This window comes from Prenolepis imparis, unplaced genomic scaffold (genome assembly GCF_030444845.1).
Source record: "Prenolepis imparis isolate NDT839.2.m4 unplaced genomic scaffold, iyPreImpa1.0 SCAF_5, whole genome shotgun sequence".
Taxonomy (NCBI): Eukaryota; Metazoa; Arthropoda; class Insecta; order Hymenoptera; family Formicidae; genus Prenolepis; species Prenolepis imparis.
Window position 1 is genome coordinate 12,442,408 of NW_028141163.1, and position 25,412 is coordinate 12,467,819.

The 25,412-nt window shown below is 30.4% G+C and overlaps 6 protein-coding genes and 1 non-coding gene across 15 annotated transcripts in view; 4 read left to right on the top strand and 3 right to left on the bottom strand.

Moving 5' to 3' along the window:
* The first annotated feature begins 1,066 nt into the window (after positions 1-1,066).
* Mys45a (SDA1 domain containing protein Mys45A) lies at positions 1,067-6,532 on the top strand. Its single transcript, XM_083038160.1, has 10 exons — positions 1,067-1,223; positions 1,337-1,432; positions 1,638-1,742; positions 3,765-3,863; positions 3,942-4,457; positions 4,541-4,775; positions 4,982-5,117; positions 5,209-5,524; positions 5,635-6,171; positions 6,245-6,532. The coding sequence occupies exons 2-10, from the start codon at positions 1,346-1,348 to the stop codon at positions 6,443-6,445; spliced, it is 2,232 nt and encodes a 743-aa protein (XP_082894286.1). The 5' UTR covers positions 1,067-1,223; positions 1,337-1,345; the 3' UTR covers positions 6,446-6,532.
* On the top strand, positions 1,742-3,509 carry Orc5 (origin recognition complex subunit 5). Its single transcript, XM_083038161.1, has one exon. The coding sequence runs from the start codon at positions 1,931-1,933 to the stop codon at positions 3,245-3,247; it is 1,317 nt and encodes a 438-aa protein (XP_082894287.1). The 5' UTR covers positions 1,742-1,930; the 3' UTR covers positions 3,248-3,509.
* Positions 6,533-7,565: 1,033 nt separating the features above from the next.
* On the top strand, positions 7,566-11,573 carry Cct1 (chaperonin containing TCP1 subunit 1). The gene is made up of 10 exons (XM_083039129.1): positions 7,566-7,850; positions 8,941-9,026; positions 9,127-9,255; positions 9,340-9,437; positions 9,628-9,738; positions 9,858-10,263; positions 10,343-10,545; positions 10,736-10,928; positions 11,008-11,171; positions 11,250-11,573. The coding sequence occupies exons 1-10, from the start codon at positions 7,778-7,780 to the stop codon at positions 11,458-11,460; spliced, it is 1,674 nt and encodes a 557-aa protein (XP_082895255.1). The 5' UTR covers positions 7,566-7,777; the 3' UTR covers positions 11,461-11,573.
* A 613-nt stretch (positions 11,574-12,186) lies between these two features.
* Positions 12,187-17,784, bottom strand: Vtd (RAD21 cohesin complex component verthandi). 2 transcript variants are annotated; one of them, XM_083039114.1, is made up of 14 exons: positions 17,645-17,784; positions 17,083-17,247; positions 16,769-16,998; positions 16,500-16,683; positions 15,964-16,123; positions 15,692-15,884; positions 15,383-15,606; positions 15,091-15,311; positions 14,808-14,990; positions 14,316-14,693; positions 13,991-14,125; positions 13,715-13,870; positions 13,503-13,630; positions 12,195-13,157 (listed from the first exon to the last, which is right to left on the bottom strand). In XM_083039114.1, the coding sequence occupies exons 2-13, from the start codon at positions 17,224-17,226 to the stop codon at positions 13,505-13,507; spliced, it is 2,334 nt and encodes a 777-aa protein (XP_082895240.1). In that variant the 5' UTR covers positions 17,227-17,247; positions 17,645-17,784; the 3' UTR covers positions 12,195-13,157; positions 13,503-13,504. The 2 variants fall into 2 exon arrangements, with proteins under 2 accessions (XP_082895238.1, XP_082895240.1); XM_083039112.1 differs by having other exon boundaries at positions 12,187-13,630.
* On the top strand, positions 17,652-19,983 carry LOC145936699 (NADH dehydrogenase [ubiquinone] 1 alpha subcomplex assembly factor 4). Of its 2 annotated transcripts, none has more exons than XM_083039151.1 (5): positions 17,652-17,782; positions 18,341-18,501; positions 18,622-18,713; positions 19,274-19,490; positions 19,574-19,983. In XM_083039151.1, exons 2-5 carry the CDS (start codon positions 18,357-18,359, stop codon positions 19,723-19,725), a joined length of 606 nt encoding a protein of 201 aa, XP_082895277.1. In that variant the 5' UTR covers positions 17,652-17,782; positions 18,341-18,356; the 3' UTR covers positions 19,726-19,983. The 2 variants fall into 2 exon arrangements, with proteins under 2 accessions (XP_082895277.1, XP_082895276.1); XM_083039150.1 differs by lacking the exon at positions 17,652-17,782 and adding an exon at positions 18,064-18,220.
* Positions 19,771-25,412, bottom strand: part of LOC145936682 (xaa-Pro aminopeptidase 1) — a 38,112-nt gene continuing 32,470 nt past the window's right edge. For 3 of the 7 annotated variants that reach the window (XM_083039125.1, XM_083039122.1, XM_083039124.1), the window contains exons 2-13: positions 24,281-24,504; positions 23,796-23,837; positions 23,001-23,180; positions 22,734-22,851; positions 22,099-22,477; positions 21,696-21,816; positions 21,188-21,551; positions 20,831-21,064; positions 20,580-20,734; positions 20,345-20,440; positions 20,006-20,237; positions 19,772-19,929 (exon numbers count right to left, since the gene is read on the bottom strand). In XM_083039125.1, the coding sequence (XP_082895251.1) occupies positions 19,907-19,929; positions 20,006-20,237; positions 20,345-20,440; positions 20,580-20,734; positions 20,831-21,064; positions 21,188-21,551; positions 21,696-21,816; positions 22,099-22,477; positions 22,734-22,851; positions 23,001-23,180; positions 23,796-23,837; positions 24,281-24,352 (2,016 nt within the window). In that variant the 5' untranslated portion in view covers positions 24,353-24,504 and the 3' untranslated portion in view covers positions 19,772-19,906. Of the gene's footprint in view, positions 19,930-20,005; positions 20,238-20,344; positions 20,441-20,579; positions 20,735-20,830; positions 21,065-21,187; positions 21,552-21,695; positions 21,817-22,098; positions 22,478-22,733; positions 22,852-23,000; positions 23,181-23,795; positions 23,838-24,280; positions 24,505-25,412 lie in introns of all 7 variants that reach the window. The other 4 variants (XM_083039118.1, XM_083039119.1, XM_083039120.1 and 1 more) reach the window with 3 other exon arrangements.
* On the bottom strand, positions 24,900-24,972 carry Trnaa-agc (transfer RNA alanine (anticodon AGC)). The gene has a single exon. It is a non-coding gene; the product is annotated as a tRNA-Ala (tRNA).

The window sequence follows — 25,412 nt, forward strand, 5'->3', positions numbered from 1 at the left end:
AAAAAGCTAGACGAAGACTCTAGAGGGAATTTTTTAAATTGCGATTTTATGTTGTCATCTTTTTCTCGATGGCATCGGCGCTTGGCGTTTCTTCAAATTTCGTGTTGTAATGTTGTCATCTTTTTCTCGATGGCATCGGCGCTTGGCGTTTCTTCAAATTTCGTGTTGTAATGTTGTCATCTTTTTCTCGATGGCATCGGCGCTTCCTCGAATTTCGTGTTGTAATGTTGTCATCTTTTTCTCGATGGCATTGGCGCTTCCTCGAATTTCGTGTTGTAATGTTGTCATCTTTTTCTCGATCTTATGTCTGGGGAAAAAGAGGTAGACGAAGACTGTCTAGGGAATTTTTTAAATCGCAATTTTATGTTGTCATCTTTTTCTCGATGGCATTGGCGCTTCCTCGAATTTCGTGTTGTAATGTTGTCATCTTTTTCTCGATGGCATTGGCGCTTCCTCGAATTTCGTGTTGTAATGTTGTCATCTTTTTCTCGATGGCATTGGCGCTTCCTCGAATTTCGTGTTGTAATGTTGTCATCTTTTTCTCGATCTTATGTCTGGGGAAAAAGAGGTAGACGAAGACTGTCTAGGGATTTTTTAAAATCGCAATTTTATGTTGTCATCTTTTTCTCGATGGCATCGGCGTTTCTTCAAATTTCGTGTTGTAATGTTGTCATCTTTTTCTCGATGGCATTGGTGCTTCCTCGAATTTCGTGTTGTAATGTTGTCATCTTTTTCTCGATCTTATGTCTGGGGAAAAAGAGGTAGACAAAGACTGTCTAGGGAATTTTTAAAATCGCAATTTTATGTTGTCATCTTTTTCTCGATGGCATCGGCGCTTCCTCGAATTTCGTGTTGTAATGTTGTCATCTTTTTCTCGATCTTATGTCTGGGGAAAAAGAGCTAGACGAAGACTCTCTAGGGAATTGTTATATATTGCGATTTTATGTTGTCATCTTTTTCTTGATCTTATGGCTAGGGAAAAAGAGCTAGACAAAGACTGTCTAGGGAATTTTAAAGTCGCGATTTATGTTGTCATCTTTTTCTCGATCATAGTTAGGGAAAAAGTTCCGGCGCCATTATAAACTACATAACCTGCACGTGGAGTGCAAAACACATGCTTGATGAATTTAAAATTACGAAACGGACTAATGAGAATAGTGTAGATTCCTAAAAACAATTTACATAGAGAGTTATTAATCTGAACGCCAACTATATAAAATAATGTAAGTACATACGATGATAATTATATTTATTATGTTTTCATCGTCATTTTACTATCATATTGAACATTGCATTGTTGTAATAATCTGTTGTAATAATCATTGTTTATTCGTAGGCTTTAAAGATGGTAAGACATAACAATCAATTACCAGATAATCTTCCACAATTACAGAATCTTATCAAACGTGACCCAGAATCTTATAAAGAAGAGGTAAGTTTTCAATATTGATATTAATTATATATCCTTTTCTGTAACACACATGCAATTGTGAAGTACTTAAAATAATTTTATATATTATACTTATACTTTATACATTATAGTTTATAAGCTATCTCTTTGCATTTTACATAAATTACATGTATTAAAAAAAATTTGTTTTATGTGAAGTGTAAAAGTTTAATATGTTTGTTCACAGTTTCTTCAACAATATCTGCATTACAAATCTACTGTAGAAGTCTTCCGTCTGGAACCCACACAATTTAACAAAAGTCTTGATGAATTGGTAACTTTCTTGGCTCAGGTTAGCACACATGCTTAAATTTTAAAAATATATATCATTTTTTAAAAAATAGATAACATTATATTCATAGAAGCACTAACAATTTATCAAAGCTCCAGTATCTCTTGGAAGAGTGTGAGACACAGTATAGGTGATAAAAATTGATTAAGTTTCAATATTATTTTTTACATAATTTTAAAGTAATAAAAATGGAAAAGTATTTAGAAACGATAAAAAATAGTATTATATGCCGAGAAAAAATTATAGCGCGACTGTATTCTTTAATTGGTGCAGCAGATGAGCCAATGCTGGAAAGTATATTTGTGTATGGTCATATGGCTACTGGAAAGTTGTTGATTGTACGAAGTCTGCTCGATTATTTAAAGTATAATGTTAGCTATATTAATTGTATGGAGCATTTGGGTAGCAAACATATATATAACTATATACTAAGTGATTTAACTGCATCTGCAAAAGAATCTAGTACCAACATGCCATTAAAGTACAACTGTGACAATATCATGGATTTTATACTTGCGCTTAAAAGAATTTCTCATACAGATTCACGTCCAATCGTATTAGTATTTGACAAATGTCATAGAATAAGACATTTTGATGTAACTTTTCTACCAGCAATCTTAAGACTTAGGGAATTGTCCTGTGTTAATATATGTACCATTCTTATAAGCGAGATCGCGTGGGATAATTTTAATACTAAGATAGGTATGTTGAAGCCTATAAAGATATATGTTCCACAATACACAAAGGACGAATTAGTACGATTGTTATTATTAGACAAGCCAGCGAGAAAAAAATACAACGAAGACTTTTATAAGAATTATTTGAATCTCTTTCTTTCTGTATTCTTCCGATTTTGTAGAGATCTGAACGAACTTCGACACATGGCTAAGATAAATTTTGTCAAGTATGTAGAACCTATAGAAAGTAAGCAAATTGAACCAGATAATGTTGCTGCACTGTGGCGTAATATCTCTGCTACTTTGAGATCTAATTTGGAAATAATTTATCTTAGAGTTTCTACGAACGATTTTTTGCAACCAGATCAACAAATATCTCGGGAAATCGAATCGACGACAAAGTTAGCTTTGAGTTTCGAATTACCATTTTATGCGAAATATATGTTAATTGCATCATATTTAGCTTCATACATTCCTTCAAAATATGATAAAAATATTTTTATGAAACGATGTAGTAAGAGAAAGAAAAAAGTACGGTCAGTTAAGAAAACAGGAGACAGAGATTCGCAAAAGAAATCTCGGTTTTTTACCATCTCGAGGATGCTTGCAATCTTTTGCGCTATTCTTGATGAAAGAGTAGACATCAATGCTAATTTACTCGCTCAAATATCTACCATGTGTCAACTAGGTTTACTGTCTGTCGTCGGAGATAATGTCTTGCAGTTGGACGAACCAAAATTTAAGTGCTGTGCAAGCCACGACTTTGTTACAGTTGTAGCTAAAACGGTTGGCTTTGATATAAAAAATTACTCGAGCTTGAACATATAAATTGAATGCATATATTGATATACATGATCCATTTTTAGTCATAATTTTTTGTATGTTTGCTTCCAACAGCTTTATCTAATGCTTTTATTAGAGAAGACTTTTTAAGTAATGTAAAACTTGCATATTTTTATATCTAAAATAAGATTTAATTTTCATATATTAAGTGCACATAATAATTTGTAATGCATAAAATAAATTTAATATGAGGAATATAGTTTTGAATATAAAATTATTGAGATAACTTAATCTTTTACTAAAAGAAAGAAAAAGAGAGGGAGAGAGATTTTGAAAACATATATATTATATTCATAAAAAAAATCTTTATAATATATTTATTAAGAATACAGTTATTAATTGTATACATAAGTATAGTATATTTATAATAAGAAATGATATTGTATAACTTATATATTTTTATTGCATAACTATTTTTTTATATACTTTTAAGAAATTGCTCAATAAAATACACATATGCTAAACACGCTTGTTGTATCAATCTTTTTTCTTATCATTGCAGGTAGCCCATTGTTATCCAGATGATTTAAAAACATATCCTCAAGAAATTGTCGATATATTACAAACTCATAATACCATATTAGACAATGAAATGCGTATGGTAAGCATCATGTGTATTATAAAATTATATTATGCAAGTAAATTGGGTCGTTTACTGTATAGTAATTATATTTTTTAGACATTTTGTAAAGCATTGATCCAGCTACGCAACAAATCACTTTTAGAACCGACTGCACTTCTCAGTTTATTTTTTGAACTTTTAAAATGTCAAGACAAAGTTTTAAGACAATTTCTCAAAATGCATATAGTCACAGATGTCAAAAATGTCAATGCAAAACATAAAAATGCTAAAGTTAACACAGCATTACAAAACTTTATGTTTTCAATGTTAAAAGATCCTAATGCCAAAGCTGTGAAAATGTCTATAGACATTATGATAGAATTATATAACAAAAATGTTTGGAATGACGTCAAGACTGTTAATGTTATAGCAACAGGTTGTTTTTCTAAAATAACAAAAGTAGCAGTCGCTAGTTTGAAATTTTTTTTGGGAACTGATCCAGAAGAGAAAGGTAGTGATGATAGTGATTCAGATGATGAACCAAATATGAAGGAAATTATGATGGCTAATAAAGTAAATAAAAAAACAAAAAAACGGCAGAAGCAGTTACAGAAAGCTAAACAATTATTTGTAGTAAGTTAAATTTTTTAATAAAATTTATCGCAACATTTAATGAAAATATACATTATAACTTTCAACTTTAATTTGTATTTCAGAAAGCAAAGAAGAAGAAATCCAGAGCGCCACAATATAATTTTTCAGCATTACATTTAATTCACGATCCTCAGGATTTTGCTGAAAAGTTGTTCAAGCAGATAGAAAAGAAAAATGACAGATTTGAAGTTAAGCTTATGACTTTAGACGTTATCTCTAGACTCATTGGCTTGCATAATTTATTTCTTTTGAACTTTTATCCATATATACAAAGATTTCTTCAACCTCATCAACGAGGTGAGATTAATAATGTAATATATCATTAAATAATAATTTGAATATGCTATTTGATTACAATCAACATTATTAATTATTATATAAATCATTATTTTTATTAGTATTTATATTTTATTAGTATTTTTCTTTGTTCAACCTTATTCCAAATGGAAAAAACATTCATATTTATTTAGATACATGTTTACCTTTGGTTTTTCTTCTTTCAGAGGTTACTAAACTCTTACAGTTTATAGCACAAGCTTCCCATGAATTGGTACCACCTGATGTGTTGGAACCTGTTTTGCAAACTTTAGTTAATAATTTTATAACAGAAAGAAATTCTGCGGACGTGATGGCTATAGGGTAAATATATGTTTTAATTAATTTATTATAAAAAAATTCTCTATGTATCTATGTATGCAGCTCTATTTATGTGCAATATGTATTCATGCAGCCTAAACACTGTGCGTGAGATATGTACACGATGTCCATTGGCCGTAAATGAGGTTCTACTTGAAGATTTGATACGATACAAACAGTATAAGGAACGTTCTGTTATGATGGCAGCACGTTCTCTAATTGGAATGTTCAGGCGTATAATGCCTGATTTATTGCGTAAAAAAGACAGAGGCCGTCCTACAGAAGCCAACGTTATGATAAAATCTTCAAAATATGGCGAAATTCAGGCAAATGAGTTCATACCAGGAGCAGAAGTTTTGTATGATCGACATACTGAGAGTGATACTGAAGAAACTGATAGTAATACAGAAGTAAGTATAAAAACGTCATAATATTTAATATATTATAACGATTACTATTTGTATAAAAATTTGTATAAAATTTTATTTGTATAAAAATTTGTCTATATATTTGAATATAGGATGATGACGACGAATGGATTGATATAAGCCAAAGTGAAGAAGAAATTAGTGACGATGAGTCGATGGCAAAGGATATAAATGAAACTGTGGAATCTTCCATTGTCGAAAATAACGATGATAAGAATTTATCCTGCAGCGAGAACAATAGTACAGAGAATATCTGTGAAGCAAATAGCAAAGAACGAGAAATGGACGAAGTTCCACAAAAAAAAAATCATTTAACAAAACAACTAAAGAAGGTACAGAAATTAGAAATGAAGGAAAAACATAAGTCAGAACGAAATGAAGAATTAACAGTTGAGAGGAAAACGAAAGCGTCTTTGATTTCTACTGAACGATTACTCACAGACAAAGATTTTAGAAAAATTGATATCGCATTAGCAAAGCAAGAAGTAACATATGCTAAACGCGGCTCTAAAAGAACGCATGATCAAATTGAGACCAATAAAGATGGAGAATTGGTAAAACTGAGCGATATTGAAAATATATATAAAAAACGCAAGCATGATAAGGCTGCTCGGCAGAAATCCGTGAAAGTATGTATAAAATGTTATATTTTAACATTATGTGTATATAAATAGACTAATTTAAATATTATTAAACTTGTAGAAGGGGCAAGAACAAAGAGATAAGTTTGGTTTTAAAGATCGACGACAAAATACAATGTGTAGTAGAACGAATCGCGAGAAGAGAAAAGGAAAAGCATTCCAAATGCTGAAGCAGAAATTAAAAGGGAAAGTAAAACGATCTTTTAGAGAGAAACAGATAGCTTTAAAAAATCATCTGCTAAAACAAAGGAAAATGAAATAATTAAAATATATATATATTTTAAGCCTTATATTATCTAGCTCTTTTTTATATTCTATCACAGTTTTTTCCATAATAATAAATTGTATATATGTGTGAAAACATACTTCTATATTTTAAAACTAAAAATTACTTATATGTATAAGTACAGGAATGTACTTTCTATACATTTCATTCTTCAGTTTTATTATAGAAAAAATAGCTTTATGTTATATAAAATACTGTCACACATATAACAGCATTAAAAATATATGTAATATGAAGATTGAAACTAGTATAATTGCAGAGTTCATTCATCATACTATAATTTATATGAAAAAAAATCATTTATGTCAGTGTTTTATTTATTTATGTAAAATATAAAAGGATCAATATTTACATAAATTTGTATCTGAATATAAACTTAATGAAATTAAATTGACAAAGTAAAAAATATAAGGAATATATGTTATAATTAAGAAAAAAATGAAAGGTGCATAATTATGAAATTATCTGATAATTTTAGAAAAAAATTTAAATTGAATTCTCAAAAGAATTCCATGCACAAACCATTAATTTTTATTCAGACATTATTAACTAATATAAATTATTGTAATGAAATATTTCCTACGTCTATGAAACGAACAGACTTTTATAGGTTAGATTAGAGCACGAAATTTTAGGAAGCGCCGAAAGCGTCATCCTAGCTCTTTTTCCCTAACTAGAAGATCGAGAAAAAGATGACAACATAAAATCGCGATTTTAAAAATTCCCTAGAAAGTTACCATATAGTTATTTTTCCCTAGCCGCAAATATAAGAAAAAGATGACAACCTAAATCATGATTTTCAAAATTCCCTAGAAGTTACCATATAGTTCCTTTTTCATAACCATAAAATCGAGAAAAAGATGACAACATAAATAGCGACTTAAAAAAATCCCTAGAGAGTCTTCGTCTAGCTCTTTTTCCCTAACCATAAGATCGAGAAAAAGATGACAACTTTATACTGTGATTTAAAGAAATTCCCTTTACAAATGTCATATGACGAATGAAATATATTCAATCATAATACTAACCTCTTATTTTATCCTCGTGACTGGACGATGATGCACGCTGTTTTTTCATCCAATCGCATTTGGGAACAAAACAGCATAGCCAATAACAATCGTCGTCGTACTTGACCGTAAAAGGAAATAAGGAACGATACTCTCGAAACGAGGCTCTCTCATCCTCATCATTATTATTATTATTCGTCGCTGCACGCGAGTTTCTTCCCGGTTCATCATAACGAGGAACGTGAAGATTTATTGTAAGATTGTCTCGCTTGTGTCAGAGTAAATCGACAAATTCTGTGCAATGTCGACAGTAGCGAGTCCTCTAGCCGTTGGAGGCATCCGACAATCGGGTGCTCCGGTGCGAACACAAAATGGTAAGGATGGCTGACAATTCGTACAGTTTGGTTATATCGCGTCTCGAAACTTCGAAATAAATTTTATAGCATAAAACGAAAAGATGTACAAATACAAATTCAGATTGAAAATGGACTAATAAGAGCAGAAATTAAACGCAAATTTGTTTAATTTCTTCTTTATTTAATTTGAACGTTTCGGTCCTTTGGACTATCTTCTACAGATTAGCAAAAAATCCTCGTATCTTGATCCACATCCTCGTTTTATATCTTTCATAAGTCCTCAAAGCGATCTAAAATCGACAAGAACAAGGAGCGACTTCCTCTGACATACAAGGCAATACTTAATTGTATTATCTTTGAAAACTTGTCAAAGACGAAGGATGTGGATCAAGATACAGAAATCTTTGCTAATCGATCTGCTGAAGATGATCCAAAGGAAGGATCGAAACATTCAAATTAAATAAAGAATTTAAAAACAAGTTTGCTTGCATCTAATTTCTGCGCTTGGCTCTTATTAGTCTGTTTTCTATCTGAATTTGAATTCTGTATGTCATTTTTGTCGATTGCTGTTTTATTGAAAAATTTATGAATCATGTAGAATTGGAATCGTGAAAATTACAAACGACATATTAATCATTATTATGTTTTATGTGTAGTACAAAATTACATGTAAACAGAATGCTTGAATTTGTAGAATAAATGACTGCTTAATGCAAAATATAGAATAAACATTTAATATTATACATTTATCGATTTTTTATCATAATTAATTACATTTGTTAAATTATGTCTGATTGTATGTGTAGCAAACTTTGAAATACTGAAAACAGCTGATTTAAAAATGCTTAACCCTTTTTTAAGAGTGCAAATCAATTTAACATTCAAGATAGAGATTGTATTAAAATACTTGCATACATATATTGTGCTTATACTTTGATAATAATTAATCTTATTTAAAGAATACACAGTAAATATAATATTTTAATATGTAATTTTTGAATATATATATATATATATATATATGTATATGTATATATGCAATTGTAATCTGTTATGTATAACAATGTGAATATATAAAATAAATATATTATTTTTATATTTCTTTCAGTTATGGCTGCCTCTGCTATTGCTAATATAGTTAAAAGTTCATTAGGTCCTGTTGGTTTGGATAAAATGCTGGTTGATGATATTGGTGTAAGTGTATTACTTAGATTTTCTAAATTTTTTATAGTATATTAAACAAATATATGCAACAAAATATTACATGTATGTCATAATTATATAACATTTTCAGGATGTCACTGTTACCAATGATGGTGCAACTATCTTACGTTTGTTAGAAGTTGAACACCCAGCTGCGCGAGTGTTAGTTGAATTGGCTCAGTTACAAGACGAGGAGGTTGGAGATGGTACTACTTCAGTGGTAAGTAATATATATTTATATTTGCATTCAATGAAATTCAAAATTAAAATATTTAATGCAATAATTATATTTTTTATGAATTAGGTAATAGTAGCAGCTGAGCTTTTAAAAAATGCAGATGAGCTTGTGAAGCAAAAGATTCATCCAACCTCTGTCATTAGTGGTTACAGGCTGGCCTGCAAGTAAGAATTTAATGATTTATTTCATTAATCAAACAATTATTTTGTTTTCAGTGTATCAAATTTTCTAAGTAATTTCAATAATTTGAATAAATTAACAATTAAAAAAAATTATCACATATTAGTCAAAAAGTATGAAAAAGAAGAGAGAAAAAATGTTAGCTAACTAAATTAATTATGAAATTAATTTCAGAGAAGCATGCAAATACATTCAGGAACATTTAACTGTTAGTGTGGATGAACTTGGAAAAGATTGCTTAATCAATGTTGCAAAAACATCTATGTCCAGCAAAATTATTGGAGCGTATCCTTTTGATCTTATTCGAGATCTCTTTTTTGCACACACAATCTTTCTTGATATTTAGTATGTGAACAATAATAATCGTTTAAAATATTTTCTATGACTACGATGATTATAATTAGTGATGCCAACTTCTTCGGTAATATGGTAGTCGACGCCACTAATGCGATAAAAATCAACGATGGCAAGGGAGGCTCTCTGTATCCTATTAAAGCAGTCAATGTCTTGAAGGCTCATGGAAAAAGTGTTCGGGAATCTGTCTTGATTCAAGGATATGCTTTAAATTGCACCGTCGCTTCTCAAGCGATGCTGAAGAAGATAACAAACGCAAAGATTGCGTGCCTAGATTTCTCGTTGCAGAAGGCGAAGATGAAGTTGGGTGTTGAAGTACTTATTACAGATCCTGAGAAACTCGAAGCCGTTCGTCAACGTGAGGCTGACATTACTAAGGAACGTATTCAGAAGATTCTCGCTGCTGGAACTAATGTTGTTCTTTTGTCTGGCGGTATCGATGATCTATGCTTAAAGGTACAGTCACTATTTAAGATGATAATTTTTCAGTAGTATAAGCACATATTTACGATTTCTTTTTTTTTTTTTTTCACAGTATTTTGTGGAAGCTAAGACAATGGTAGTGCGTAGATGTAAGAAAGCTGATCTGAAAAGAATTGCTAAAGCTACAGGCGCGCATTTTCTGACTTCGTTGACCAATATGGAAGGAGAGGAGAGTTTTGATGCCAGTTTCTTAGGAGAAGCTGCAGAAGTAGTGCAAGAAATGATATGTGACGATGAGCTTATTCTTATCAAAGGGTATATCTTATAACTAATTAACATATTAATAAGTAAATCTAATTCTATGAAGCATTCTAGTATCAAGTCACACACAGTTGCTATCATATATCTGCTGAAATATATGTTCTGTAACAAGAACTCTTTGTTTTACACAATTGTGAAAAAAATGAAAGAAAAAACATTATTAATCTCTTCTTTTAATTTCTAGTCCCAAGGCACGTACTGCAAGTTCTATTATTTTACGCGGACCAAATGATTACTACTGCGACGAAATGGAACGTTCTATACATGATGCATTATGTGTCGTGAAGAGAGTTTTGGAAAGCAAAAGTGTCGTCGCGGGAGGAGGTTGTGTGGAAGCTGCGCTGTCCATTTATCTAGAAAACTTTGCAACATCATTGGTATTATTGAATTATCTGCATATTTTCTATCGGTATCTCTTTCTTGCATTAGGATATTTACAATTCTTGTAAATTACAGAGTTCTCGAGAACAATTGGCTATAGCGGAATTTGCACGATCTTTGTTAATCATACCAAAAACATTAGCTGTAAATGCTGCACAAGATGCAACTGATCTTGTTGCCAAACTTCGAGCCTATCATAATTCCAGTATAACGAAACAGGATCTTGTCGATCTGAAATGGTAACAACTTCATGATTTTTCTAATTTTTATAATTGTCATGTAATTGAAATGAATTATTCACACATCTGTTCTTGCAGGGTGGGTCTTGATTTACTTGTAGGAAGTATAAGAGATAACAAAAAAGCCGGCGTGTTGGAACCAGCCATTTCAAAAATTAAATCTTTAAAATTCGCCACTGAAGCAGCTATAACCATTCTTCGAATCGATGATATGATTAAGCTAGATCCCGAACGTTCAAATACGAAATCTTATCAAGATGCTATGGAAGCTGGCGAATTGGAAGATTAAGTGCATTTTTCTGTTACACACAATATATATTCATACTGTTCATATTTCAATTTTTGTGTATGCATAAGAAACTGCTATTTAAAAATTTAAAATAAAGCTTTTTCATACTGTGATGCTGTACTTAATTGATTGCATTAATATAGAATACAGATATCCAAACAAAAGTTTAATTTTGTGATTATTGAATTTCCATTATTAAAAAATTAAGAGGTTATTAAACTTCATTCCCTTATTTTGTATGAATAAATTTTTACTTTTATAGAATTATTGTAGTTAACATATAATAATCATAGTTTATAATACATCAGTAATATTTTTTTTATTTCTATACTAATTATATTAATGTGCCATCTAAAGATTGTTTTTTGTTTAATACAATGAAATAATAGCCATGCAATAAAAAACTAAAAAGAATGAATACTATAATAGAATATTAAAGTAAACCTATTTTAGGTTTAAAGATGTTACTTTTGTAGCACATCATATAAAAGATAGAAATGGTTATATATGAAAGAATATTTTAGTATAACTTAATATAAATTATTACATATATAATATATATAGTATAACAGTTTATTAATGGAAAGTAATGGAATAACAGTTTTAAGTATTATATGATATGTACGTTTATAAAGTCAATATATCATTTTATAAACAATTATATATAAATAATATTTATTTTTTTATAGATTTTGATGAGCAGTTAAATAGATGTTATCTAATATGTTTGCTACATCATGACAATTAACTGATTTTTTTGTTAAATTTAATGACATTAAATTATTCCTTATTATACTTTAATAATTTATGTTATCTTGATTACAGTATGTTTATTTATAATACAAACTTGCGACTTTATATTGAAAAATTTTAATAAACAATTTTTGCTAAAATTTGTTGTTTTTTGTAACATTTGTAAGTATATACATAAGTGTCATAATAAATCATTAAACAATCTTTAATTTTCTTTGATACTATAGTACTCGCTACTTTCTATGCTAAATAGCACAGTTTAGCATTATGATTAAATTATGTTATTTATCTATTTAATAATCATTTTTATTTATTCTTCAAGTAGATATTGCAAAATGCTATATTTTACAATAATGCGATTTTCACGAAATTAATATATCAATTGTAAATGAGACTATGATTATGAACAGAAAATTATAAAATTTTATGTTTTTTTATGTATCTACTTTCTTGTGTATTCAAATAATATTTTTTTCAAAGACATAGAGAATATTTTTTCTGATAATATAAAAATAATACATAAAATTATTATTCTCAAATTAAATCAACTCTTCCATTAATAACTGCTTACAAATATAATCGTATATATAAGCACTATAAATAAATTTTTTCGAGAATTAGTGTTTTCTTGGAACTTATAGATTAACAATCTAGAAATATTTTACTGCATTAATATCTTATTATATCCTATTATATTAAATATTTTTTCCATTAAAATTAATTATATCAAAATTTAGTAAACTATGTCAATAGGATGTCTATGATTTTGGACCTTCTTGTAATGTAGACTTAAGTCACTAATAATGTGTAGTACATATAGAGATGTTGTAAAATATTCTTTAACTATTTACTAATTTTATTTAACCCTGTTTAGATTGATGAGTGATGCAAAACATGAGTTTGGAGGAACAAAAAGATTAGCAAGGTTAACAAGAAGAGTCCATCTAAATAAAAAATAAAAAATAAAATAAAAAAAAGAAAAAATTAAAATTAAAAAATAAGCTATTGATGTAATATGTATAAAAAGAGGAATGCAATATGATTAATGTGATCATAATTAGCATTCAATATGTAATTTTGTAAAATAAGGGACAAAACAAAATAAAAATAATTTATCATTTTTTATAAATTATTCTGCGTTCAAAAAACAAATTCCTTTTTACAACAAATGTTTTAAGATTTATTTATGAAAAATGTGAATGTTATTTTTTGATATTTTCTGTGCGACAGATATCAACATTTTTTTCACCTGCTGATATTCAAAATTTCATATAACTGAGAACAAATACCTTTACAACGCGGGATTTTCGAATTTTGGTCCTTTTGTGACTATAATCTCAGCATACGAATATTCTTGATAGAGTTCTAATACTTGGAACTTTTTCAAAACTAATAATGTGTAAAACTTCTGTGCAACCTACAAAAATGGAATTATATTTTATCAATATAAAAATTTCGCATAGAGAGATAAACATAATAAATCGTTTTTCGAAGCACCAACCTGTTTGCGATTATTTTTGTATGTCATGTCCGATAATGTTAATTTATCTTTGGTATCTAGTTTGCTCTTAATAACGTGATACATGTGTGCTGCTCTTTTGTTAAGAACACGTTCTTCAAACTGTTCATAAGTTTCATCCATTTGTTGTTCCTCTTGCTGAAAAATGAAAAAGCATCTTATAAGTAATTCATATTTTTTTCATAAATATTTTTCTGTAATATTGTAATAATGTAATGCATTATGTAAAAAGAGTTTTTGAAATATAAAATAAATTACAGGTCCAACAGATGGCGGAAACTCGTAATCTTCATGATTCCATGGTGTGGCGGGCCCTCTTTCTGAAATCGCACCAGGCGTATGTGCTGGTGGATGTTGTTCATCGTAACCCATGTACGAAACTTGCGGTTGTGCCTATTATACAATATAAATAATTTTAATGTTTTAATGTAAATTAACGAAAGAAAGAGCAGTGGATATAGAACATTATTTGTTCAAAAATGCGATGCAAAGCAGTGATAAAAATACCAAGCATATTTTTTAACTCTCTTAAGTTGCATAATATTTTCAACACATTTTAAACATGACGAGTGTTTCAACTTACTTGATCGTAACCCATATTTTCCATCTGCAGCATATCGGATGTTTGTATGGCACCAGCTTTCTCTTGTGATGGTACTTGCGCTTCTTCGCGTGTATCGAGTACTGAGTTGACTTCGGCTGGTGCGATTTGTGGTATTTCCGAACTGAGCAATGATGCTTCAGTCGGTGGTACCACCGATGGTTCCCTAGAAGGCACAATGCTACTTATATCGGAAACCGATGGTTCTGCCGGTAGAGGTACTTCAGACGATATATTTGATTCCGAAGGAAGATTATGTTGTGCAATTATGCTCGGAATTTCTACTGCTTCAACAGCGTTCGCCGATGGTTGACTGACATCCGCTGGCGTTGGTTGAGGTGGCTGAGAAGGTTGTTTTATCTAAACATAATAATTACATTAATATTAATTATAAATTATAATTCATAAAAATTTTTATCGCATTTATTTTATTTTTCTTTAAAAAAGTGTTTATATATATATAAAACTACTAACGTCATCATCCTGCAGCGCTTTCCGTTTTCGTCCTGTACGCTTATTGAGAATACTTTGATCATAAGAAGACTGCTCTTCTGGAGCATCTCTCATTTGTTCCAAAGACATACCATCTTCCTCAGCTCCAAGTCGTCCAAAGTCTTCATGATCGTAAGACTTGCTAGTTAAGTGTTTCTGATAATTCTATTTTAATAACATAAAAATTAAATGTTATTATGGAATATTCAAGCAACTGTATGATGTAAAATCATATTATTTTAATTATATTATCTTATCGTATTACCTTAAATAGAAGACGAGCTGGAATAGCATTTCCTGGTAGAGCAAAGAGCTTTTCTACGCCACCTGTTTCTTTCCAATGCATTAATCTTTTTGTAGGTGGAGCCAAGTCCAATGTCGTGACAATATCACTAGTATCAGATAACTGTGCCTTCATCTCTTCACCAGAGATATTTTTTACTTCATCAACAATGAGTTTACGCTTGCGCTTAGTTTTCGTGAAGCCTTTAAGGAAATAAATGTTTTTTCATTAGTTACAATAAATGTGCATCAACATTAGTATAAAAATAATTTACCTTTTAGAATGGATGCATCGATCGGAGGTAACGCAAAGCTTTCTTCGTCGTCGTGTAACAATGTGGTTTGATCTTGTAAAGGTGCTGGTTCTTCTACATTATCAACGGCATGTTCTTCTGGTATAACTGGTGGAGCTGGTGTAAAGCGTCGACTGGCGACGCTTATTCTTCCGTCAGCTTCTTCTCCAGCTGCGGCTGGTGTAGCCGGTCTGGAGCCATCAGAGCTGTGCATAATATGTTATATTAATCAAACTTGTACAATATCAAAGTTTTATGTAGTAAAATTCATCAAGCTGAAACAATAAATACCTCATGCCTCCCATTGGAGACGCTGGACCGCCAAAATGATCGCCCATATCTTCATCAGATTCATCGTGTACAGATGCAGCAGTTCCAGGAGCTGCACTTGTTTCCTGTTGCTCGGTTATCGAACTAACCTCAGGTACAGGTACTTCACCCATTGGAGCTTCGTCAAATAAGCCACCTTCAAAAAGGCCTCCCGCTAAAAAAAATGTTATAATTATTGTAAATTACTGTCGGGTTTAGTGTTACAAGAATGATAGTAACTTTTTTGATCATACATATGATATCTTGGCCAAGATGACCACCAAAACCATCATCTCTGATAGGTGTATCTATGTCCATAGGTTGCGTCGTAGCAGATGTTCCTGCAACTGGTTCTTTTTCTTTTTGTTCCAATGTTGTTTCTATTCCTGGGCCATCACTAAACAACATGTGACTCTAAAATTACATAAAAGCAATTAATATCTTAAAGTTACATTGTTGTCTTAAGAATCTAATAAAGATTTATTAAATATGATCTTTGATTATTTAATGAAATAAAATTGAAACTAACTTCTAAAGAATTTAATTTAATTTAAATATACAAATATTGAAGATTAACTAATCTTAATTATTAAGTAACAAAACTGATTTTTATACATCGTTAAATTATTTGTAATGTTTGTATTATAACTACTTTTGAAAATATTCATAAAGGGTATTTTGCTCATTGTATATACACTAATAAATAATACTAATAATACTAAATAATACTAACTAATATAATTTATATATATATATAATTATAAAAAGAATAAATACAATATATAGATACCTGGTCTAATGAAGGTTCCATACCACTGCCATGTCGCAGTAATTCTGGAGGCTCTGCATCAAAACTCATGTCACCAAAACCTTGATCATGTGTAACCAAAGATAAACTTCCATAATCTTCCCTCATTGTTATTTCCTCTGCTCTAGATTGATTCAAACTAAATTGAGCTTCAATATCAACATCTCTGAAAATAAAAGATTTAAGATAATTAGTAAAATCTTTTAGGATACTCTACATTTTTTGGAGATAAAAGTTTAACATTAACTTACTTAAGTTCTGGCATAGCGGTATCAAAATCGTGAAATACTTCTGGTAAAGTGATAGCTGTTACGGCTGCTTCCCTATGTTCTTCAGGTAGGTCTACCATTCCAGGCCTAAAGGCCATTTTAATTTTTACGAAAGCTTCATTACAATCAGCCAATAAATATTTGGCTTTTCTTGAATAGATTCGTACTACTCCCAATAACAAGTGACCGGATGTTCTCAAGGCCATTTTAACCTGTTACAAATTTTAAGGAAGAATTTTACGATACATTAATATTTGACAAATCTTGCGACAAATCTATGCTAAGGTAATACTTACTTTTGGTTGTAATATACCATCCACAGATTTTTCTATGTTAGTTTCAAACACATGAGCCTTTGTTATTTTCTTGTCCCAATGAGCAGCCAGCCATATACGAGCCAAAGGCCCTTTTTTGGCCAACACAAAATGTGCGTAAAACATGATTCTTGTCTTCCTTTAAAGCTGCATCAATAAAGATTGAAAATACATTAACGAATTAATAAAATTACATTTTTAATTTCAATATAAAATAAGAAAAACGTTATTTAAAAAGATTAGATAGACAAATATGCACATGTTTAATAAATATTATTCTACCTAAGCTTAAACGACAAACACATGAGTAAAATAAATATTTCTTATTGGCGATCTAATGTTACATTTGACATGAGATAACAAGCCAAGAAATTGAACATTAGTTTCATGCGTTGTGTATCAATTGACATATAATTTTGACACATATAAAATCTACATTAAAAGACAACAGTGATTGTTGCCCAATTCATGAAAATATCAACATCAAGATGGCGTTTCCGTCTACAGTTTTGGCGGTTACGGGACTACGTCAAATTTCCGATACCAGTTTCGTTTACGATGCGGTGCAGCGGGTCGCCGAGATAACGTCCGGTCGTTAGGCCGTGCGGTGCAGCGGCAGCGGCATATTCTGCAACAGGAGCAACCGCGACTGCGACGATTTCACAAAATATCAGCGCATACGGTACGTTTTCACCGCGATACGTAGCCTCCGAACTCACTCTACCACGATTACGCGCGATCACACAACACCAACACACCGTTAAACTGACATTCCGAAACCCATCTTTTCCTTCGCTGTCCGTGAGTTCGTAAAACGTGCGACTTGGAGCGATGACAGATGGCTCGGAGCGTCCGACCAATCAAGAGACAGAGAGACCTAGAGACTTTCTAGGGTCTTTTATTACTGATGTTCCAAAAGTGCTCTAACCTAATGGCGAATTATTGAAAACACCGAACAAGACCCTCCCCCCTTCGCGATTTTATTTTTCTCTTCGGCGAGATTCTCAGACTTACCCTACATAAGATATTGAGAATATAATAAATTTTAATTGCACGTTGTGTTTCAAACTTTTGCTTGAACATTATTAACTATGTGCTCTGAATTTTGTGATTATAGCTCGTACGTTACAGCTAAAATTTATGATAACTTTATGTTATGATTTGTAATAATTCAATGATTCATCGTCATTGGCATTCATACACTTCGTATGATATCGAATAATTTATTTCTTATTTTTAGATAAGCTACTTCGACAATGGGAAAAGTTTACTCTTTGTTAACACGACCTATTCGCACGTTCAATATCGCAAATCGTGCGGAAAAAATCATATCTCGAGAAAAGCCTGTACCTGCACCTCAATATGCATACGCGGAAAAACAAAAAAAATTGTCGGACGAAGGTAAATGTTGAATCGTCAATGCAATATTCATACCATGCCGTAATTGAAAACTAATTTAGATATATTAGAACAACTTTGATACTCTCGCCCAAGTTTGTTATGTAATCCTTTTGTTTTTAGTCGATCCAAATTTCCTGAAAGAACATTATCAAAAGGATACGCAACTGGATCAACGTTTGAAAGATGTTTTTGTAACATCAACAGATTCAGAAGTGAGTGCTATATCTTGAATTTGTATTTTCGGATTTAATCTTGATGTGTTAATAGGTATATTTATTTGGAATAAGTTCTACATCCAAATATCAAAGTGATTTTTGCTTAAACTTTCATAAGCAAATTATTTTAAATTCTTTATCGATATATTTTTCTTTATTATTATTTACTATTAAGGTTTCTATATCCTCACTGAATATTGAATTGTAATGTCAGAAGTGAAAAATATGAGTTTTATTCTTATGAAATACATTGAAATAAATAAATTTTGTAAGTTTTTGAATGAGATCACTCTTGCTTTCGATATGAATTAGTAAAATACACAAAACTCTCTGATTTATTAATTAATAAATAATTGTAAATCTTGACCAAAAGTCAATTTTCAGCAAAAATGGACTTAATTCAAAAAAACTTATTTATTTCAATATATTTCGCAAGAATAAAACTCATGATTTTTTTGTTTCTGACACCATAATTCAATATGATAGTGAGAACATAGAAAAACTATGGAAATAATTTATCGAGCAAAAATATAAAATTTTACAATTTCTTAATTTAGAAAGTAATTGAACCAACGAAAGACCCAAGACTTTTACCTCAGAACAGACATACACCAGATGAATTCATATTTGATTTTTATGAACCTACAATGATTCCTGTAGGAAAGTGCTCTATGAAACAGGCTATGCAATTTATTTGGCATCATAAACACGATCCTGTAACATATAACAGTGAAAACATAGCTGCTGAATATAAAATTGATAAGAAAATTGTAGGTACGTAGCATTTATTTCTTTAGGAAAATTTACTTATATATAATGCTTATTAATAAAATTTATATATTTGAATCTTTTTATAGATGATATATTGAAACATTTTAAACTTTATATACCTAAGACATTAGAAGAGAGTGAAGAACAATTAGAAGATATAGCACAAGAGATGCTTGATCAAGCAGTAAAGGAAAAAAGGAAGAAAGAAAAAGAGAAAAAGCTAGAAAAGAACGAGTAATAGGAACATTGTATATAGAAAAATAATTTATTAAATATTATTATTTATATATATGCGATTTTTTCTAAATACAATTATATAATAGTCTGTATATCAACACTTTAGAAATGTATATTTTATAGTAAAAAAGTTTCACAACGCGCGCGTATGTTAAAATATTCAGAAAATAATGTTTTCCAGATTAATTACACATTTTTATGCAATCTGCAAATAAAATTTGGATATTATTTTAATGTCAATAAAAATCATATAAAAGTATAGGTTATTTATTATTGTTTACTTGCTATGATATGATAAACTGCAACAATCACAACCAAGATGTGGAATTGCCTAATCGTAGACGACATCGAGTCAGAATAATCAGGAAAAAAATCCTGGTTATCTAAATTTGTTTCTGGAATGGTCATAGTCTTCATCATCATCCAGTAAAATGCTTTCATTTTTAATTTTTTTTTCAATTCTGCACCTACTTCTTCCCGTATACGTTTATTGTAATTATTTAGCCAACGTCGCTGTGCGTAACAGATGTGTTAATATAACATTCGTTACTTTTTATGTTTCTTATAATAATGTATAAACTCAGTAGTTTTACAATTAGACTAATGCATTTAAGACCTACATGCAATGGAGTTAGCATATTGAAGTCAATAAGTTTCGGTTCATAAGGAACCAAAGTAATGTCTCTAAATTTGAGAAATTTTTGCCCATTATGAATCTGAAACACAAAACAATTGACAATTAGCAACTAATAATTCACAATTATATTATTAAATGTATGAAATATATTGATGAGGTTATCGCTGCTATATATAGTATACAGACTATAACACAGATAAGAATATAATAAGATGTACCAATTTGCTAGCTGGAATAACTTCAAGTATATTTTCCAAACGAATTCCAAAATCGCCTTCTTTGTAATATCCCGGTTCATTTGATAGGAAGAATCCTGGCTTCAATTTAAGGGCACACGCTGAATTTCTACATCCATATTGTATATAAATAGGCGCTGCAATATATATTGTTCCATTAGAATGGCTTTCATCAATCATATTTAATATTTTTTGTGAAGCAATTATTTTATAGAAAATTTTATTATACGAACATTCATGAACTGAAGAGAAATGACCGATTCCGTGACTAGTTCCATGCATGTAATTGTAACCGATACTCCACAATGGTCTCCGTGCAATAGCATCCAATTGATTTGTTGTCAGATCATTGGGAAAGATCAAAGACGATAATTCGATCGATCCGATTAATACTCTCGTATAAGCTTTTTTCTGTTCGTTGGTCGGCACTCCGAAATGTAGAGTTCTTGTCACATCAGTGGTACCATCTGCCAGATAATTTCATGCTTTTTTACACACATCACGTCTCATGGTTCTTCGAGCCTACCTCGATGAAATTAGCAAAAGTTATTTCTAGCAAAGCAGAATTAAAAAAACTTAGAATTTCGTACCCAAGTATTGTCCTCCGGAATCAATCACTAACGTGGATGTGGTTCCGATTTTAATATTGGTCAAGTTAATTGGTTCATAATGCGGTAAAGCAGCATGCGAACCATATCCCGCGATTGTCGGGAAAGAGATACCCCTGTTGTTATTTTGTTCGTAACGGAATTCATTAACTACTCTCGCCACTTGCATCTCGTCCCATCCTTCGGAATCCAATTCGTATTGTTCTTCGATATAAGCTAGAAAATCGCACATAGCTACTGCATCCCTTAGGTGAGATCTTCTCATACCTGCCACTTCAACTTTGTTTTTTTCCGCTCGTAAATCGATTACAGGCGAAGGTTTAGCCAATCTCTTTTCTGGTGGAATCTGCAAAAAAAATTCTCTATGTACTTCTATAAATTTTAATATTTATAAAAAATTATAAATATTATATTTATGAATTTGAAATTTGATCGCGTTCTATGCTCATTTTAACGTTCAAAATAAACGTGTTGTTTTTGTTACACTTACGGAACTGTATATTTCTTTGGACGCACCCAACGTATAGCCATAAGGCGATGGAAGCCACACTGTATTCCAGGCTTGAGACATAGTCTTCAAATCATACCAAATGGCCGTGTAATTGTGCCATCTATAATGATAATACTCGATCGTTATACAAGTTTGATTTTATTATGTGACTCTATTATCAATTTATAAGGTTTAGAACTATGAAACTTTGATTTTGCAATATTATTGCAAGACAAAAAAAGAAGTTTTCTTACTTTCTTAAAAATTAAATTAAAAAACACAAAGTTGTATTAAAAAATACAAAGTTAATTGCCGATCTTAGTTTGTGTCATTATCTATTCTTTTGGAGTTTATATCACTCAGTAATATTTCTGATATTTTGGTATCTTCATCTCTCACTTACTTAACGCAATCTGCGTGAAAGCAGGAGTCGATTTTCAGATGTATGTCGACGGATCGCAGGATCTTGTGTCGCGGCGCATAGAGATGCAGAGATCCATGAGTGATGATCGCGTAGGCTCTTAAGACGGGTGTGTGCGGTAAATCGTAGCCGCGAATGTTGAAGAGCCATGCTATCTCAGCTAAAGCGGTGATGACAAGCGCGTTGGCTGATGATAATTCCATCTCCAGTCGGACACTCCGAATTTTCTCTTGCCATGGTTTACCGGAATACTGGTCCGTCAACGGATACGCCCCATGTGGATTATATTCGGGCCGATTCACCTGCCAGATCAAGTCCACCAGGTCGTTATGGACTGCGACCAAGCTTATGGATGAATTCGCTGAATACGAATAGGATCGCATTAGTTGTGTGAAAAAAAAAATCAATTTGACTTCTTCGCGCGATTATTGATAGAAGGTACCCTATTCAAAGTTTATCTCAAAGTCGACAGAAAGGAAAACTATTTTATAAAATTAATAAGAGATTTATATAATATAAAAGATATATATGTGTTTAGTTAGATAAATAATATGCAGTGAAGAGAAATATACTATATAACGTTTAATATAAAAAAGGCTTATCTAAGAGATCCTTACTTAATTCATTTTCCCATATTTCCCACATAAATGCAGATATTAATTTCGGATTAGCACCAATACGTATTTCCGACTGATTTTGAAACTCGTGTATTAACCATTCTGTTACTGTTGGTACCTGAAATTAATAGAAAGATATTTTTAATATATTAAGGATCTCGATGTTAAAAGGAGAAAAGAAAAAGAAAGAAAAAAAGAAAACAGTAGATTCGCATATTATACATTATATGTGTATATATATATATGAATTTGAATTAATTTACTCACGTCATCTTCACCTTGCTTCATTAAACTCCAGTTACAGTCCAGCTGATGGTCGGCTTGAATATGATATCGGCCATCAGTCCAAAGTATTGCCTTGTTTAAAGTGACTATAGCTTTTCCAGCACTTCCATAAAATCCAGTGAGAAACTCTTTTCTCATATCATGCGGATCCACGGTTTCACTCTATATAAAAGTTTATGAAAAAAATTTATTAATAGAAACTAAAAAGATATATGAATACGGGAGATCATTAATATTAATTGTATAGTAATTTAAAAAAAATTTCTAATCAATGTTTCAACTTAAATCGATGTCCTTTAATCGCTTTGTCATCAATAAAAATTAAAATTTCAGGTATATGCTACTGGTGGAGATACAAGTATATACTATCGCTAAAAAATTTGGAGTACTTTAGAATATTTAAAAATAAAATTGTTTTATAAAATTATTTTCCTTACGAAAACAATTGTTTTATTTAAAAATTATAAGGTATTTTAAACTTTCGATAGAGTATATATGTATATATATTTTAAGTCTTTATAATTTGTATCATTCAATATTTAGAAAAATATTTTTTAATTTTTGTTATATATTTGTTGTTTTTCTTATATTGCGTTAAACTTTAAAATTACTGAGATATTTCTCATCGAGAAATACAGATTTAAAAGAGCAAGCACTGCATCCAAAACCATAAAATCTTTTCAGCAAATACGGAGTTAAGCATATCAGTCAAAGTTCATAGTTATGCAAACTATTTTTAAGAGAAGCCTTCAAATATTGTACAACACGCAAATATACCTCTAAAGGGCCATCACGGCCGTGAGAAACGAAACTCACTGTCTGAAATTTAAACACAATAAGAGAAAAGAGACATTAGCATATATGTATATATTATATAGGTACATTAATTGTCAATGCATATATATCAATGTTATTACCAATGAGCTGATTTAATCCAGTCTGCGAATATAATGTGTATTATTATTGCGCATCAAGTTTAATTAGTGCAATGCAAATAGTTTAATTAATAGCAAGTATAACGCTATAACCAACATTAAATTATATATAATCGATTTTCTCTATTCTTATAAATGATAATAAAAATAATTGATCGTGATAATTGTTATCTCGTATTCTATGCTTCTCTACAACTAATTGAGATTAATATGATTAATTCTACTAATATGAATGTGAGGCACCAATTTCTAAGTTATGTATATGAACAGACCGCTGGATAGATAAATTATAATTAGTTAATTTAATTACGGCAGGATAGAACTCACTTGATGCTCGTCATCCGAAGTAACGATGTAGCCATCAAGTGCTGGTCCTTGAACTGCTGTTACACGAACCATCTCAGATCTCAATTGTCTCAATCGGAGAGAACTATCATATCGATTAACCGGTTGATTTTCGATATAAGCATTCAAAGGGCAATACGATCTTTTGGCGCCATTATAGTTGTATTCTGGCTTTGACAATTGGCTGGTATCGGCTCTCGTTAATTCTGCGTCAGACAAATTTTCTTACTTTTTTGACAAAAAATAGCACGAGAGAAATATATTATACATACATATCAATTACAAGGTGCATTGATAATATATAGAAAAAATAGATTGATTGAATTCGTTAATTGTTAACCAAGTCTCCAAAATAATTCTAATAAACGAAGTTTATTTGGAATTGATATTTATATAAAATAAAAAATAAATATAGCAAAAAACTAAAAATATAATGGAATATATAGGTTTTTTCACAAAAGAGGATTTAAACATTCATCAACTGTACAGATAAATAATAAAGACATTGAAACAAACATATGACATAGGTGTAACATGGATGGCACCCGTAGAGTACAAAATAGTTAAAATGTTTGTTTAAATTGTATGCAAAAGAGAAATTTGGAGGCGCCGGGTATCGATCCCGGTACCTCTCGCATGCTAAGCGAGCGCTCTACCATCTGAGCTACGCCCCCCTTGTTAAGAGTTTGACTAATAAGTGCTGATTTGTAGTTGACTATGTAATTATAAATAAATTAAATAAATATATATAAATATACATGTATATATATTATATACATATATAATTTTTGTCTAACATTGATTTGTGCGAAATATAAATGCATATTTTATATAAATATCAAGATAATTGTACGAATAAATTAATTATAACATAATCGATAATTATAAATTGTATTTAGTTAATAAATTTGTTGAAAAATAGATTAAAAAATTTTTATTTATCAAAAGATAATGATAAATAATCCGCAAATATTTTATTAAGCATATGCGACAATACGACAATAAATTAGATTTAATTGTTGAAAAAATAATTATTAAAAGTTTTGTCCCCACATATACAAATAAATTGTCAAAAATAAATAATTTTAATATATATTTTTCAAGCATTTTATAA